The 18,019-nt window shown below is 45.4% G+C and overlaps 1 protein-coding gene across 5 annotated transcripts in view; it reads left to right on the top strand.

Moving 5' to 3' along the window:
• The window catches only part of ARHGAP44 (Rho GTPase activating protein 44), a 164,197-nt gene that overhangs the window by 94,827 nt on the left and 51,351 nt on the right, over positions 1-18,019 (top strand). For all 5 annotated transcript variants that reach the window (XM_059379536.1, XM_059379535.1, XM_059379533.1 and 2 more), the window contains exons 4-6: positions 4,458-4,534; positions 13,781-13,892; positions 15,806-15,882. In XM_059379536.1, coding sequence (XP_059235519.1) covers positions 4,458-4,534; positions 13,781-13,892; positions 15,806-15,882 — 266 coding nt within the window. The remainder of the gene's footprint in view (positions 1-4,457; positions 4,535-13,780; positions 13,893-15,805; positions 15,883-18,019) is intronic.

The following is an 18,019-nucleotide window of genomic DNA, read 5'->3' as shown; positions in this document are numbered from 1 at the left end:
AGCTTAGGGGCACCTAGATGGCTCAGTTGGTTGAGCAACTGCCTTTGGCTCGGGTCATGATCCCAGAGTCCTGGGATCGAGTCCTGCATTGGGCTCCCAGTTCCATGGGGAGTCTGCTTCTCCCTCTGACCCTCTCCCCTCTGTTGCTCTCTCTCACTCACTCTCTCTCTCAAACAAATAAATAAAATCTTTAAAAAAAAAGAAAAAAGAAAAGAAAAAGAAACATTATATATGAGGTTTGTCTTGGGTGGTCACAAGGCTAGTAGATCCCCACACCCACCTGCCAAGTCTTAAAAGTTTATAAAGAGACTTTACCTGGATTCGGTCACGTGTATATCCAGATGGTCTCAGCAGCACCTTACTTTCCCGGGACTGTGTCCTCAGGGCAGCTTGTAGCTTGGCCAAGACAGGGGAGGAGGGGGCGAGGAACCTCTGCTTGCCTGGGTCCAGCTCACCAGTCAGACACTGCTCCCAGGCTCTCAGTGACCTCCTCCAGCAGGTGGCTAGCTAGCGAGACAGGACAAGGAACAAGAGGGAGAAAGGTTATTCTCCAAGTTAAAAGACTATCAGAACAGGAATACCTCTCACTTTATGATACTGTGTCACTGAATGCTACCCTCTTTGCCACCTGAAAGCCTCTCAGAGTCATTACTGAGGGTGTTAAGTGAGGACAAGAGTGGAAGATAATAATGATGAGTGGAAAATAATAGAGCCCTGCACTTCAAGCTGCTTTTTCCAGTGGGGGTGGTGCAGAACAGAGCAGAACAGACCCTTGGCTGTCCCCACCATCTTTTTCCAACCCTGGCTGGCCTCGTGGTCCTCAGCGGCTGTTTTTGTCCTCTTGGTCTTGACCCTCGTGCCTTTAGCCACCCAGGGCACAGTTTCCTGCTTGACCCACTGACATGCCTGATGGAGCTGATCTTTGTCTGTATTTAGAAAAACTCTAGTCATCCACCAGTAGCTACATTTCCCCCAAAGGTCCCCTTTAGTCGGTTCTCGTCGGTGTTTCTTACTGTTTCCTTGTCAAATTTTAAAGAAGGATTCTGGATAGCTGAGGTCCTGCCCCAAAGGCAGGAGTCATGGGACTCAAGATGCTGGACACAAACCCAAATGGTCTTTTTGTGTGAGCTGACCCGTACTGGGATAGTTCTCCCCAACATTCGAGGCACAGCATCTTCTCTGGCCTTGTTACTGAGATATTTGAGGAATTTACATATGGATGACTGTTTCTCCTTAAACCAGGTTTCTCAACCTCAGCACTCTTGATATTTTAGGCGGGGCAATCCTCAATTTGGGGAAACTGTCCTGCGTGTAGTAAAATGTTTACCAGCATCCCTGGCCTCTCTCCATCAGATGCCAGTGGTGTTTCCCGTGCTGCAATAAGTGAAAATATCTCCATACATTGCCAGAGTTCCCAAGAGGGCAGGAACACTCCGGATGAAGAACTAACACCAAGAACTCACAAGCATGCATATTTATACCTGCCTAACTCTGTTCATTTTTAAACACTTTAGACACATTTTTAAAAATGCGCTGTTAATAAGGTTTTTTAAAAAGGCAATGTGGGAGTACCCCTTCTCATACTGTTTACTGCACCTTTAATTAAGACTCCAGAAATGTGTACATGATGCCTTTGTAGCACAACTAGAAAGTGATGTTTAGATTTGGATGTATTAGTACTGAGTTGTACTGTCTCGTTTTTACCAAGAAGAATGTCCCATTTTATTTGAATTGACGAGTGATGAATTTATCCCTAGAGTGAAAGGTATCTGACTTCACTGGAGGGGACACGTGTAAGCTCAGGGAGGGGATGTAATTCAGACCCACTGAAGGACCTTGTCCACACATGCATCATGGGCTCTGTCTACCTGAATTTACCTCAAGCACCATATGAATTTCCAGATCACTCTTGGGGGCTGCCCTACCTACCCCTGTCTTCCCTAGAGGTACCTCAGAGCCTGCAAATCTCCCAGAGGGGTTCAAAGCAGATTCCCAAGTTCAAGTGGATGGAGCCCCAAAACCTTGATTCCCGCTTGATCGCGCTGACAGACCATTCAGTCATGTCTGTCTCGGGACTGAGTTATTTTCATCTGAATGTGCTCTTAAGCCCTCCACTGGTCACCAGATGCCCTGAGATTGAGACCCCAGTGCCTGCCTCTGGTGAACAAGGCAGGCTTTCCCCCATCTGGCCTCTGCATTATGCTCTGCCCTCTCCCTGTCACTCGCTGTGCTCCAGCTGCATTGGCTTTGTTGGGCACCTCAAACCGGCCATATAGGTTCTACCTCAGGGCCTTTGCACTTGCAGTATCCACTCCCTGGACCATTCTTCCTCGAATCTTTTTGAGATATGGCTGACTCTCTCCCACTTGGGCTGCATCTTAAATGCCACCCCCTCTGAGAGGTCTTCCCACACTAGGACTCTAGGCTACTACCGCAGCCCACTCCCCACTGTCCTGATTTCTGCTGAAATGACCCCGTTACCATTTGCATGTTTATCATTTGTTTCCCTGCACGTAGAATGTAAGTTCTATGAGGATAGTGGAAGATCATTGTGTGGGAACACAGGAGGCTCTGGGCTGCTTGTAGTCCAAGTGCTTTCCATTGTGGTTCCACTGTAGCACTGTGGTTTCGACTCACTGAGGAGAGGGGTTGTCAGTGCTTAGCACAGAGGGAGTGGGCCATGCTGCACACTGTGGATTTGCCTCTTTGGATGTTTCCTATAAATGGAATCATATGACCGGTCCCCTATGTCTGGCTTATTTCACTCAGCATGATGCTCTCAGGGTTCATCCATGTCCCACTGTGTGTCAACCCTTCATTCCTTTTATGACCAAATAATACTCCGCCATATGGATATACCCCTTGTAATTGATCCCTTCATCAGTCGATGGACACTGGAGCCCTTTGCACCCTTGGGCGGCTGTGAGTAGTGCTGACATTCTTGGGCATGCACATGTTTTTCTTTGATGATCTCTTTTCAGTTATTTTGGGTGGTATTGAGTCGTCTAACTGGGCCTTATGGTAATTTGGTTTAATTTATTGAAATACTGCCGGGCTTCAACACGGAGCCGCCCCATTTTATGTTTCCACCAACATGGCACGAAGCTTCCCATTTCTCCATGGGCTCACCATGCTTCCCGGCTCACCGATATTTCTTTTCTTTCTTTCTTTTTGTTTTTTTAAGATTTTATTTATTTATTGAGAGACAGAATGAGAGAGGGAGACTGGGAGCATGTGGGGAGGTCAGAGGGAGAAGCAGACTCCCCACTGAGCAGGGAGCCCAGTGTGGGACTCGATCCTGGGACTCTGGGATCATGACCTGAGCCGAAGGCAGACGCTTAACCGACTGAGCCACCCAGGTGCCCCACTGATACTTATTTTCTGATCTTTATTGTTACTCCACTTGCCATCCTAGTGGATGTGACTGGTCGCTCCCAGTGGCTTTGATTGGGGTTTTCTTCATGACTCATGATGTTTAGTGTCTTTTCATGTGCTTGTCAGCCATTTTCTATCTTCCTTACAGCGTGCCTTTATTTTATGCTTATTTTCTTTGCATTGTAACTGTACATGAACACTTCTCTCCCTTTCTTGACCATAAGCTGCCTCATTTATTTATTTTTTTAAAGATTTGATTTACTGATTTGAGAGAGCAAGGGAGAGAGCACAAACAGTAGGAGCAGCAGAGGGAGAGGGGGAAACAGGCTCTCCTCTGAGCAGGGAGCCTGATGCGGGACTTGATCCCAGGAACCCAGGATCATGACCTGAGCCGAAGGCAGAGGCTTTAACCCACTGAGCCCCTCAGTGCCCCCCCCCCCACTTTAAGTGAGTTCCACACCCAGTGTGCAGCCCAACACAGGGCTTGAACTCATGACCCTGAGATCAAGACCTGAGCTGAGATGAAGTGTCAGACGCTTCTACCAACTGAGCCACCCAGGCACCCCTATCCTACTTTATTTTAAAATGCAGCTTGTAGGGGCACCAGGGTGGCTCAGTTTATTAAGCCTCTGCCTTCCACTCAGGTCATGATCCTGGAGTCCTGGGATGGAGCCCCACATCAGGCTCCCTGCTCAGCAGGGAGTGGGCTTCTCCCTCTCCATCTGCCCCTGCTTGTATTCCCTCTCTCACTGTCTCTTTCTCTCTCTCTGTCAAATAAATATAAATAAATAAATAAATAAATAAATAAATAAATAAATAAAATGCAGCCCATAATCCTTAGGTTGAATTTCCAAATTGGCACATTTAATTCGGTTTTGATTTTCTGAATTTTCACCTCTGAGTCTAATCTGTCCTTCTATGCCCCGAATGTTCAGGTTTTCAACTTACCTTAAGGTCCTTTTGTGCCTTAGCTAATACAGTAGCTAGGCAGGTATTTGACTTTCTGATGTTTTAGAGTAGGCAGCTGGCTGTTGAAATAGTTTTCATTACAACATTGTTTTTTTCTTTTTTTTCCTTTTCAGAAAAAGTTGCCTTTGACAACGCTGGCTCAGTGTTTGGTGGAGGGGTCAGCTATCCTGGGAGATGACACACTTCTTGGGTAGGTGACATCATGCGTGTTTTTAAGCCGAATCCAGGTAATCCCCCGTCCCTGAGAGGGGGGCCAGAGCTTCTCAGGGATGCATTGAGGACACCTGAAGACTGGGTGGGGCTTGGGTGGGAAGGCGGAAAGGTTTGCTGGTGAGAAAAATCAAAACCCCGGGTTCCAAAGTCATATTGGCTGTGCAGGGAGGCAGCTCTCCTCGGGAGGGGAAGTTAGCATAATAAACACAAAAAATGGGTTGAAGGACAAATGAAATCCCCAGGGCTGCAGCAGAAGCAAATGGGAAACCTCTCCATGTCAGATGTCAAAAATTATAGGATTCCCAGAACAACCGGGGCTGCGTCTGAGCGCACAATAAAAACACACTAAAAATAGAATGGTCGTGAGGGAGCATCAGCAAGACACGATCAGCAGGAGAGGTGGCGAGAACTAAAAATAGTGCAGAAATAGGAAAGAACATATGAAGTAATAGATATCAATATGCATGAAAGAGCTCTGCTTAAAATGAAGTTTAAAAATTAAGTGAGGACAGCGCCTGGCTTAGCAGCACATGCACTAAAATTGGAACATGGCCCCTGAGCGTGGGTGACAGGCCAATGTGTGAAACACTCCATATTTTTAAGGAAAAAAAAAATTCCTGGTGTAACTGTGTAAGGTGACGCATTAATTAGACGTATCATGGTGCTCCTTTCACAGTATGTGCAAATATTGAATCCTCCATTGTAAACCTGAAACAAATGCAATGTTATAGCCAATTACAAACCTCCATTGAAAAGTAAAGACAAGGGATCCCTGGGTGGCTCAGTCCGTGAAGCGTCTGCCTTCGGCTCAGGTCATGATCCCAGGGTCTTGGGATGGAGCCCTGCATAGGGCTCTCTGCTCGGCAGGGAGCCTGCTTCTCCCTCTGCTGCTCCCCCTGCTTGTGAATCCTCTTTCTCTCTCTGACAAATAAATAAATAAAATCTTAAAAAAAAAAAAAGACAAAATAGTTCTTGACCCAAGAATCTAATGATATGGGGGTGGGGAATAATAGAATCAGAGAAAAGCCAAATAGAACTTTTTGAAATTCATATCATACTTACTGTCATTTAAAGCCACAAGATAAGCTCTTGGCCAGGGTGTGGAGAAAAAGGAGCCTCGTGCCCTGTTGGTGGGAACGCAAGCAGGTGCAGCCACTGTGGGAAACAGTGTGGGGGATTCCTCAGAAAGTTTAAAAATAGAATTAGCCATATGATCCAGCAATTGCAATTACTGGGTGTTTACTCAAAGAAGACAAAAACACTAATCAAAAGCATGTATGCACTCTTGTGTTTACTGCAGCATTGTTTATTTTAGCAGAGATAACAGAAGTCCCCCCCCCCGCAGTGTCCATTTATGGATAAGTGAATGGATAAATAAGAAGTGTGGTGCACATATGGTCTGTGTATGTATAAGAGTAATTTATATATAATGGAAGAGTATTCAGTGTTAAAGAAGAATGGGATCTTGCCAGTTGTGACAATGGAGGGACCCAGATGTTATTATGCTAAATGCAATCAATCAGACAGAGACAAATAACGTTATGATTTCACTTATACGTGGATTCTGAAAAACAAATGAACAAATGAACAAAAAAAGCAGAAACGGGCATATGAATACAGAGAACAAGCTGATGGTGGCCAGAGAGGAGGGGGGCAGGGGTGGATTGGGAAGATGAGGGGAAGAGGAGTAGGAGGTTCAGGATTCCAGTTATGAAACAAGTCATGAGGATGGAAGGTGCAACATAGGGAATTAAAAAAAAAAAAAAAAACTTGAGATAAACTGAAATTATGCACCAATGAAATAAATAATAATAAACAGATAATAAATAATAAAAGAAAATAAATAATAATAAAGAATTTGTGAGCTTGCAAACAGGTAGGAGGTTGCCACCAAGAATGAGCAGACTGATTTACAAGAGGTGGGGAGTTGGCATTCGGAAATGGACAAGCATGGATGATAAAATACAGACCTGTGTCTGGGAGCTGTTCCCTAAGAAGAAAATGAGGGTAAGGGGAGATTATGGTGGAACATTTCTTTTCTAGATTTAGAAAAACAAACCAACCAACAAACAAACATAAATCTTTAGATTAAAGAAACACAAAAAGCGTTGATTGAGGTCAACAGAAAGAAATCTATTGCACCATATTAAGACTACAGATTATTAAGAAAAAAAGATAGAGAAATTTAAAATCAAGCAGAAGAAAAGCTCATTGTGTATAAAAGAACAATTCCAGGGGCACTGGGGTGGCTCAGTCAGTTGAACATACACCTCTTGGTTTTGGCTCAGGTTGTGATCTCAGGATCAGGAGATTGAGCCTTGCATTGGGCTTCATGCTTAACAGGGAGTCTGCTTAGAATTCTCTCTCCCTCTCCATCTGCCCCTCCTGCTTGCTCACTTACTCACTCACTCACTCAAATAAATAAATAAGTCTTTAAAAAGAAGAAGAGCAATTTAATTGATAGCAGGGTATTTATTTGTCAACTTAAAGAAATGCCAGGCAGTAATGGAGGAATCCCTTCAAGTATTGAGTGAAAATATAAGAAACCTAGATTCTCTGATGAATTAAACCATTATTCAAGAATAAAGGAAAGGATGCCTGGGTAGGTCAGTTGGTTAAGCATCTGCCTTCAGCTCAGGTCATGATCTCGGGGTCCAGGGACCGAACCCCACATTGGATCCCCATACTCTGCAGGGAACCTGCTTCTCCCTCTCTTTCTGCCTGCCACTTCCCCTGCTTATGCTCTCACTCTCTGTCAAATAAATAATAACCTTTTTTTTAAAAGAAAAGTAAAAAAATGAGAATAAAGGGAAATAAAGATATGGCTGGAAAAGATTTAGGAAAAATTACTAGTTGCATATTCTCACTAAACGGACTAGTTAAGATAGTTAAGATGTGTGAAACAGGTTACATCCAGAAGGAAGGAATGAAATGCAAGTCGCTGGATAGCATAAAAATTTTTGAGTGCCTTGTTGGGGATGAAAATTCTTTCTTTCTACCTGTCTGAGGTTCTTTGAGTGGGGCCCTTCAAATTAAATTGGCAGAAATAGATCAACAGAGGAAAGCATGCACATTTTATTAAGACGTGCGGTGCATACACGTGGCAGAGCTCATCGATGAGTAACTCAAAGGCAGGTTGGAACTTGGGCTTAGGTAGCACTTTTAACAAAAGAACAATTTTGAGGGAAGCAACAGGACAAAGGAGAAGAAATTTGAGTTCCTAGGGTGGCAGATTCTGGGATGGCAGATATTTGGGGAGGCAAATGGAAAATAAGGCTCATTAGTCAGGTTTATATGTTGGTTCCCGAGGTGCCTTCTGGCTGATAAGGCTCTGGAGTTGTGTCTGGTGGTTGACTTCTGTCCTTCCTGGTAGAGAGGGGAAGAGGACAGCTTTACAGCCGTGTCCTGCTTTTAGGCAAACAGGTGGAGGGCTTCTTCTTGATTGCCTGCAGCTCAAAATAATCCTTATGCTTAAGTGGCATTTTGGAGAAGGCATATTCTGCTACTCTTTGGTGTAAAGAAATATAAATAAGCATTGAATTAAAACATTACTTGGTGGAGTTTAAGGCAAAGTGAAACAGAATACTGGGAAATGATAGCATGGACCACCAGGAAGATGATCAGTGTACCAAAGTCTTTGACTGTTTGAAAGAAGGATAAATAAAGGTGTTCCATTTTTGTGTAAAGTGTGGGTGTTAGAAAAGCAAGAGGAACCACAAAAGGAATAGAATGTAGCACTTCGAAATTAGTAGAAGGATGAAAAGGGAAGTAAACAAAATAGAAAAAAGAAATACCCCAAAAGGGACTAAAAGGACAAAAAACAAGTAAAGAGAACACAAAGTAAAAGTACAAGGGAAGGGCTCTAGATCCGCAGTTGTGAAAGATGGAATCAAGTCAACGGCTCATAACATAGAGGATCACAGGGGAGGAAACATGCATGCTGTTTCTGAGATTTGCCTACAGCATAGGGACACAGGAAGGTTGGAGGTGAAGGGCTGAAGGACCCCTGGGTAAAGATTGACACACTGAGCACAAACATCTTATTTTGTTCCCTTCCCAAATCTACTACAGTGAAGGGATTTATTTTTTTCTTAAAAGACATGAACCCAGAAAGGCATGAAAAACAGGAGAGAAAACAAGATTTTGTGAGCTTTGAAAGCTGATGGTGGCCTGGTGACTTGACTGGACAGGTCTCAGAAAATGCACTCTGGAGCCAGAAGTAGGATATACAGACAACCAATGTCATTTACCTCTTGAAAGGCTTGCAGGCTCAGAGGTGGTGGCCCCAGGGATCTCTAGAGTGGTGAGTGGGTCTTTGGGGGCTGGGAGGTGATCCAAGTTATGAGTGTGTGTGTCGAGAGCTAGCTTAGTACCACTTGGGAGGCTCAAACCCAGCCCTTATCCACAGCTCTGGAAGACCCTCATCTCTTTATCCCCAGACCCAGCAGGAAAGTCTGGAGCTTTATTCCCTGAAGGGTGTAAAGCAGAGAGTCCAGATGGCAGACAGCATGGAAGGGTATCACACATTAAAGTGACTAATGCCTGCTGGATGCTGAGATCTGCATCTCTCTCTCCCATCCCTGTGGCCCCCAGGCCTTTCCTCTCTAAGCCAGAAGAGCCTTCTCTGGCATATGGGACCAGCCCAATGGGGATGAACCAAAGCCATTGGAGGGGACAGTACTTGAGCAAATGGCCCAGCTCAACCATCCCATAGACAAGCTTGCAGCCAAAGAGCTTTACTCACATACTCCGAGCTCTTAGATATAGACAGGCGTCCAAGCTCACCAAACATTTGAAGGACGTCTAAATTGAAGCCTACATACCCAAACAGTCGGGGAGGAGACTCCGGGGGAAATAGATATTGCATGGGGAAGAGAAGAGCTCTGGAAAATGCGTCACTTACTTTGTCAGTGCTAAGAGAAAATAACGTGTCTGTGAACGAAAGCCAGGATGTTTGTCAATTATATCTCAATGAAAAAAAGAAAGAACTAAAAAACCGAGGATGTCAATTAAAAAAATGCTATGGGAAAGAAATACTCTGAGGTCGAGACAAGCTCATGGAAATAAAAGGTACATTTTCAGTGACAGGTTTGGAAGATAAAGTCAAATTCAGAAAAGACAACCATGACATCAAAAATGGAAAAGTTGGAAGATTAAAGAACCAACCCAGGAAGCTATAAGCCTGAATAACTTATATTATTAAAATATAGTAATAATAATGGTAATAAAGTCATCCAGAAGAGTTTTCCAGAACTGAAGGACGTGAGTTCCTATATTGAAAGGGTCCATTGAGCTCCTGATACAACTGAGAAAAACTTGAACCTGTGCCCGGGCTCACCACTAGTGAAGACTAGTGAAAGGTACAGAGATTCTACAAACTTCTGGAGGAAAAAAAAAATGGCCACAGTAGAAAGTCTTGGAAATCTGAATGCTTCCAGATTGCCAAACATAACAATGGAAATGAGGAGATTACTGTGGAATGCCTTCAAATTCTGAAGAAATATTATGCTTTGCTTAGAATTCTATATCCTGCCTAGCTATCAATCAGTATGAGGGTAGAGGGGAATATCATGACATGCGAGGTCTCAAAAATTGGTTTCCTGCCCACTCGCAGGCAGCTAAACCAAGGTGTGCTCTACAATGAAGTAACCAAGAAACAGGTAGACACAAGATATGGGAAATAAGATTTATCTGGCTCAGGACAGAGGGAGAGAAAAATCCCAGGAAGTGGGGAAGGAAGTGTGCAGGAAGACAGCTGCGCCAGGGATCGAAGGAAAAGTCCGTTCAGATTGACATGGGTCCCAGAGAGATGAATTCAAGATGGAACTCATTCACATCAAGTGTGGTTCAGCATCTTAGACAAAATAGTGGTGGGGGATTTGGGGTTCAGTCAGGTCTATAGAAAAACTAAACAAGCAAGCCAAAGCAAGGCCATTATTGATTCTACAGAGAGGATCAGAGAGCATGAACGTTTGGGAAAGACCAGTGATCACAGTATCTGACCCAGCCGAACTCTGAATGGCACACTGGGTCAAAATGTAGTGCAAATACCAAAGATCTACCAATACAAATAAGTGTGGAGAGGACAGATACAAAGATTGCCAAATTCTCATTTTCCAGAGTTGACAGTCCATAGCCAATGCCAAGGCCAAAAAAAAAAAAAAAAAAAAAAAGAAAAGAAAAAAGAAATTTAACAAGTAGCATCAGGAACATGGACGTAAGTAATAGACAAATCAGATAAAAGACACCATTTAAAAAAGAGCAAAGAGAAGCAAGCCCATGACCTGGAAACTGAAATTTGCAGCAGAAAGGAAAAAGAACTTGAATCTCCTCTACATCCACACCCATATTTTTAGGTGTATATATGTATATATAAATGTAAATGTATTTTAAGTATAGATAGATAGACGGATGGAACTCCTACAAATAAATTCCAATAAAAAGATCCTGGTACCAAAACAGTCAATGAATGCAAATAGCACATCCTACGAGAGGGATCGTGAAATGGCCCGAAACACGAAAAGGCACTCAGTCTCCCCAGAAGCCAAGAAATGCAGATTAAAACCAGGATGAGGTCATAATTGGCATCCACCAGTTTGGCAGAACTCCAACGCCTTACCAGTACCAAGGCTTGGCAGAGTGTAGAGCGTTGGGAGCTCTCATTTGTGCTGGTGAGGGCAAAGTTAGCGTTATCCCTTTGGAGAACAAGTAGCTAGTGAGGTTAAGGACGGTGCGTATCTCCTCTCCTTTGCACAGAAAAATTCTTATGTGCAAACGGACCATACACACCTATGCAATAGCCCTGGACTTGATGGGTCTGTTGATTCAGGGAAAGCTTAATAAGTGGTGGGATAGGATTCCATGCACCAGAATGATTTAATTCTGCATGTATAGGACATGTAAGACATATGTGCAAGACACATAAGCCCCAAAGATGATGCATGAACAAAGCAAGCCTGGGGCACCTGGGTGGCTCAGTGGGTTAAAGCCTCTGCTTCAGCTCAGGTCATGATCCCAGGGTCCTGGGATCAAGCCCCACATTGGGCTCTCTGCTCAGTGGGGAGCCTGCTTCCTCCTCTCTCCTCTCTCTCTGCCTGCCTTTTCTCCTACTTGTTATGTCTCTCTCTGTCAAATAAATAAATAAAATCTTAAAAAAAAAAAAAAAAGTCAAGCCAGAGGATAGGTTAAGTGTAAAACCATTGATAGGAACTTGTTTGGGTCAGGCTTCAGTATTCTGTATTGTATGTGAATGCTTATATATTTCATAGAAGCATAAACATAAGAACAGGAAAGATACATACTAACTTTAGAATCAGTGACCTCTTCTACTTTTATTGATTTGTAAAAACTTTCTCATGCATTTCGGTTACCCTGGTACCATGCAGAAGGAGGACTGCCTGCGTACCCCTATACCAACTTGGGGAATTAACATCTTTGAGATAACATATCTTCTCACCTAGGAATATGGCATAGCTTTCTACTTATCCACGTCTTCCATTATTTGCTTCCTCCGAATCCACTTTTGTAATGGTTTTTCCATTCCAATTTTCCAATGGGGTAATTGTTCATTCTGTACAAGGCCAGTTGTCATGGCTTAGAAGAAGGAGTTCTCTTTGTAGAAGAGCCTCCTGAAATTGAGTTTTGGGGGATGAGTTGGAAGATGTTGGTCTACACAAAGATGAACTTGAAATGGATAAAAGACCTCAACGAAAGGCAGGAGTCCATCAGAATCCTAGGGGAGAACATAGGCAGTAACCTCTTCGACATCAGCCACAGCAACTTCTTTCAAGATATGTCTCCAAAGGCAAAGGAAACAAAAGTGAAAATGAACTTTTGGGACTTCATCAAGATCAAAAGCTTCTGCAGAGCAAAGGAAACAGTCAACAAAACAAAGAGGCAATCCATGGAGTAGGAGAAGATATTCACAAATGACACTGCAGACAAAGGGCTGATATCCAGGATCCATAAAGAACTCCTCAAACTCAACACACACAAAACAGACAATCATGTCAAAAAATGGACAGAAGACACGAACAGACACTTCTCTAATGAAGACATACAAATGACTAACAGACACATGAAAAAATGTTCATCAACACTAGCCATCAGGGAGATTCAAATCAAAACCACATTGAGATATCACCTTACACCAGTTAGAATAGCCAAAATTAATAGGACAGTGGACAACGTGTGTTGGAGAAGGTGTGGAGAAAGGGGAACCCTCTTACACTGTTGGTGGGAATGCAAGATGGTACAGCCACTTTGGAAAACAGTGTGGAGGTTCCTTAAGAAATTAAAAATAGAGCTTCCCTATGACCCTGCAATTGCACTATTGGGTATTTACCCCAAAGATATAGATGTAGGGAAAAGAAGGGCCATCTGTACCCCAATGTTCATAGCAGCAATGGCCACAATCGCCAAACTGTGGGAAGAACCAAGATACCCCTCAACGGGCAAATGGATAAAGAAGATGTGGTCCATATACACTATGGAGTATTATGTCTCCATCAGAAAGGATGAATACCCAACTTTTATATGAACATGGACGGGACTGGAGGAGATTATGCTGAGTGAAATGAGTCAAGCAGAGAGAGTCAATTCTCATATAGTTTCACTTGTGGAGCATAAGGAATAACATGGAGGACATGGGGAGATGGAGAAGAGAATGGAGTTGGGGGAAATTGGAGGGGGAGATGAACCACGAGAGACTGTGGACTCTGAGAAACAATCTGAGGTTTTGTGGGGGAGGGGAGGAAGAAGGGGGGTTGGGAGAGCCTGGTGGTGGGTATTAAGGAGGGCAGGTATTGCACGGAGCACTGGGTGTGGGGCATAAACAATGAATTCTGGAACACTGAAAAGAAATTTAAAAAATAAATAAAAATTTAAAAAATAAAAAAAAAAATTATCTAGGGGGTAAAAAAGAAAGATGTTGGTCTGCTTGTGCATCGGTTGTAGCTCATTTTCCAGGGCTCAGGGGACATAGAAGCATCTGGGGCTTATGGCTGTATACATTCAGCACGTAGGAGTCTGTTGTTCCCTGTCTCTCTTGTATTTCCCTACGTGTTTCCTTTACTCTAGGCACAGGGTGGGTTCTTTGCATCCTTTAAAAAAATGCATAACTTCAGAAGTCAAACTGAGTAGAACAAGTTGGGTCGCTCGGATGCAGGTGACCTCCTGCTGACCACCTCGCGGTCCCGAGCGTGGCTTTCCCCTCCTGTTGCAGGAAGATGCTGAAACTCTGCGGAGAGGCGGAGGACAAGCTGGCTCAGGAGCTGATCCACTTCGAGCTGCAGGTGGAGAGAGACGTGATCGAGCCCCTGTTTTTGCTGGCCGAGGTAAGCCGTGCGCACGAGGCCGCCCCACTTGGGGACACTGTTCTGCAGCAGGAATTATCAGTGCCCGTCCTCCTGGTCAGGATTCCCCATATAGCACCAGCTCCCTCTGCCCCTGACACTCCTCTCTGCTGGCTTCCCAGTGGGGATGGGAGCTTAGCTGGCACCAGATCTCCTTCCCCACGGGGGTCTGCACGCTTTACCCATCCTGCCCCCAACCCATCTCCTGTCTTCCAGGAAATGAACAGCAGCCCCTCCTCTGTAGGGCCGCCTACACCTTATGTATACGTGGATCCCTTCTCTTTGATTTCATCCGATTTTATTTTTTACTTTAGTTCCAGTATAGTTCATATCCTGCGTCCTGCACATTGCAGGAGCACAGTACGGTGATTCAAAAGTTCTGTATCTTACTCCATGCTCGTCATAAATGTGCCCTTCAGCCCCTATGTCTCTGGGTTCTGAAGGGTGCTGGATAACACTGTGAGGACACAGACACCTTGATGTCCGTGTGACGATCTGGCTAGCTTCAGCCAAGTGAAATTGTGTCGAGTAAGAATGGACACCGTTGGGGATTTTATTTGCCTTGCGCCCCTGACTTCTTTCCAGTTGCCTTGGATTGGTCATCCAAGACCACCCCAGCCCCATCCCTTCGAACTACAGGTGCTCCGCGTCTGCACGGTTTGCTAGCCACTAGCCACCTGGGGCTGGCAAGCTCTTGAAATGTGCTTCGTGTCACCGAGGAACTACATTTCACATTTTAATTTCACCGAGGAACTACTTTTCACATTTTTAATTTTTACTCATTCGAATTTAAAACGCTGCACCCACAGAGAGCTAGGGGCTAGCATATTGGATGGCATTGCCCTAGACCAGGCCTGGTTTCCTTCCTGGACTCCCCCCAGCACCTCCCCATCCCCTGGTGCAATTTCTATAACAGAATGGACGGGCAAATCATTAACCGAAGTGCCTCAAAGTTTTCAAGGAGAAAATCCTGCCTATAGTGCCTTGATAGAGATCAGCTCTAGACTTCTCAGGTGCCGTTCTGTGTTAGGCCATAGCCCAGCCAAGCACATGCGTGAGAGGCCCTTTGCACCTTGGAAAGGTGGTCTGGGGTCTTGGGCAAAGCCTGAAGCAAACCTGGCCTGGGTGCCAAGACTTGCTTGTGCTAGCCAGATGTCCTTCTGGCCTGTCAGAAATGGTTCCCCTCCCTACGTTACTCACCCCTGCTCCGAAGACCGTCCTCACGATTTTCCCTCCTGTAGAAGCCACAGCCTGAGATGGTTTTGGGTTTTCAATGTACAGCCAGTTTTCCCCTTTAAATTTGCATTCTCTGCCCCTCTTTGGTGGAGCCCGGGCCCCAAATCCCACACTGGGTGTTCCGTGAAGTCATTTTTGGAAATAAAAATATAAAAAGAGCATCCATGTACAACCAACCCACTGTGGAAGAACTTGTCATAGCCGAGCAGAGCCGTGGCAGGGTTTGATTTGGTATTTATTGGAGGGGGTCTTTATTTTTATAAAAATGCATCCTGATTGCATTCCCCCATCAGATCTCGGGCCTCCTGGATGAGCGCCCCTCCGCCTGCTGCTGTCTGTTGTGAATTAGGTCTCTGTGTCAGCTCTTCCTGCTTTTCTCCCCATGTGTGGCCTTTGTGTCGTGGACAGAGCCGGGATGAAGCCCATGTTTGCTGGCCGAGGTCGGGGACAAGAAGGAGGCCAGGCATAAGTGAGCAGGGGAGTGCAGAGACCCCCAGGGTCAGGATGACGGAGGGCCTGACAGGGGTCCCGCGAATAAAGAGCGGCAGTTAGCTCGGGCAAAGGAATTGAGGGTTTCCTCTGGAAATCAGGACTGGGGGCCGTCAGCCCACGTACGAACTCATGGGGAGCGTCCGTCTGACTCTGTCCTGTGGTAACAGGTGGAAATCCCGAACATTCAGAAGCAGAGGAAACACTTAGCAAAGCTGGTGCTAGACATGGATTCTTCTCGAACGAGGTATGGAAGGGCTTCTTTGCTTTCCTTTTTTGTCTCTTGGAAGGGACAGCGATTGCATCTGGGGCTTGGGGAAGGGTTTGTGGGGAGCGTCATTTGTCAAATGTGTTTCCATCCTCCAGGTTTTTCTTAATACCCCTGACATGGCAGGCACAGGAGGGGAGGGTCGTGAGTCAGAGTTATGGGGTCCCCACCCTCACAGGGTCAGTGGCCCATTGTGAGAGACAGAGGCCCGAGACAAGCCAGTGAACACGTGGTGACTTCAGGTGCCCGTAAGTCCTGTAAAGAAGGTAGCACTGTGCAGTTTTGGAAGAGAGTGGTGGAGAAAGGGAAGCTACTATATTAGGTGGGCTGAAACAGAGAAGGCTTCTTAGAGATGACACTTGATCTGCGACATAAATGGCGAGAAGGAGGCAGCCATGCAGAGATAGGGCACAGGACTGTCCATGGCAGCAAGAACAGCACGTGCAAAGGTCCTGAGGCAGGGTTGGGGAGGGATCGGGCTGCCACAGTCTGGGTATAACACCAGGGCAGTGTGACTGGGGTATGAGCCAAGGTGGGGCATACTAGGAGCTGAGATCAAAGAGGCAAGGTGGGTGAGGTGTTGTGTCTATGAAGGGGGAAAATTCTGATTCTGAGACCTGCTCACTGTTTCCTGAAGCCAGTGGTGTAGCGCTTTCCTTTTTGTAGCTACTCTGAACCTGAGACCATTATTATGGAAGCAGCATTCCAGCTGTGCTGCTCTCCTCCAGGACTGTCTCCCAGAAGCCTCCAGAAAGTACCTCTTCCATCAGGCGGGTCACCAGAGGCCCTGAGATGACATTGACTCTGACCACCGTGTGTCCCCTATGGTTCATATGCAACTTCCTAATTCTCACACGTAGGCACCGTGCCTACGTGTGCAGCTTGAAGGAAGGCAGGTTCCTGAAGATAAATACGGAAGGAAGCTTTCATTTCTACCACAAGCCCTTTGCAGGTCAATTTTAAACCTCTCCTTACCTCTTTTTAACTTTCTTGAGGAAAAGAAACAAAACCAGAAAACAGCCATCTACTTGGACTGAGAGATGTCATATAGACTCCCAAAGCAGGAGTCTGAGGTGAGATGGTGAGATCCAGGTCACCTGTTTCCAAGACCTGTGAGTTTAGTGAAGTCACTCAGCCTCCCAGAGTCACAGTTGCCCCACCTGCGCACAGGTAATGACGCCATCCGTTGGCTGATGTGAGGAGGTTGTTTTGAGTGTCCATTGAGATCGCATTTGTCACAGCGCTTCCCAGGTGCTTTGCCAAAGGAAACTGCTACAATTAACTAGTTGGGACCTGGGAATTCAACATCTGGACTGATACAGAGTGTAAGGCGGTCGCCCAAGACCAGAAATAGAACAGGTTAGAGCAGCAGAGAAACAGAGAACGTCTTTCGTTAACTTAGCGTTTCCCAAACTTCAGTCCACCTGAATAGTTTTGGACATCTGGACCTACACATCTCGCAAAAAGTCGATTTGCTTCTTCAAAATGAATCTGTTTAAAAGATGTTAGAGCCCCACGGTACACTGAAGGGCGCTACCTTTTCTGTGAATGCCAGGTAGACATAGAAACGACAAGGACGAAAGCAAATCCTGTTGCTCACAGAAGGCTATGACCCTGAAGCTTGTCTCCTTCCATTAAGAAGGAAGAGGAGGATGAACATTGTCAAGGTTTTTCCGACCCAAGACTGAGGCTCTCTCCTCAGCACTCAAGGAGGAAGACAGAGCAGGTTGCATGGGGAGTATGGATGTGACATCACCAACTACTGTATCCTTGGACCATGTCCAGTGCCTCCCGTGACATCAGCATTCAAGGCCCACATTGGGGCAGTCACACAAGGATTAAAGACATGCTGATTGTCCCACTGTTAAGAGGATGATGGAGACCTTGCTCCTGGGTTTGTAGAGTAATTTCCTTCACCGTGGAGACCTGGCCCTTCGCTCTGAGGTCTTCCCCCCGCCTCTGTAAGGGAAACCTAAATTTCCATCTAAGAGCTTCTGGTCGGAAGGCCAGATGCTAGCATTAGCGCTTGTCATTGTCACCTCTACTTAACGTGATTTTGCTCAGTCTCCTTATGAGAGGTTGAGTGGGCGACAGTCACAGTCCATCTAGTCACGTG

The sequence above is a fragment of the Mustela nigripes genome, chromosome 16, assembly GCF_022355385.1.
Source record: "Mustela nigripes isolate SB6536 chromosome 16, MUSNIG.SB6536, whole genome shotgun sequence".
Taxonomy (NCBI): domain Eukaryota; kingdom Metazoa; phylum Chordata; class Mammalia; order Carnivora; family Mustelidae; genus Mustela; species Mustela nigripes.
Note: the sequence above shows the minus strand (reverse complement) of the source record. Positions and strands in the feature narration are given on the sequence as shown.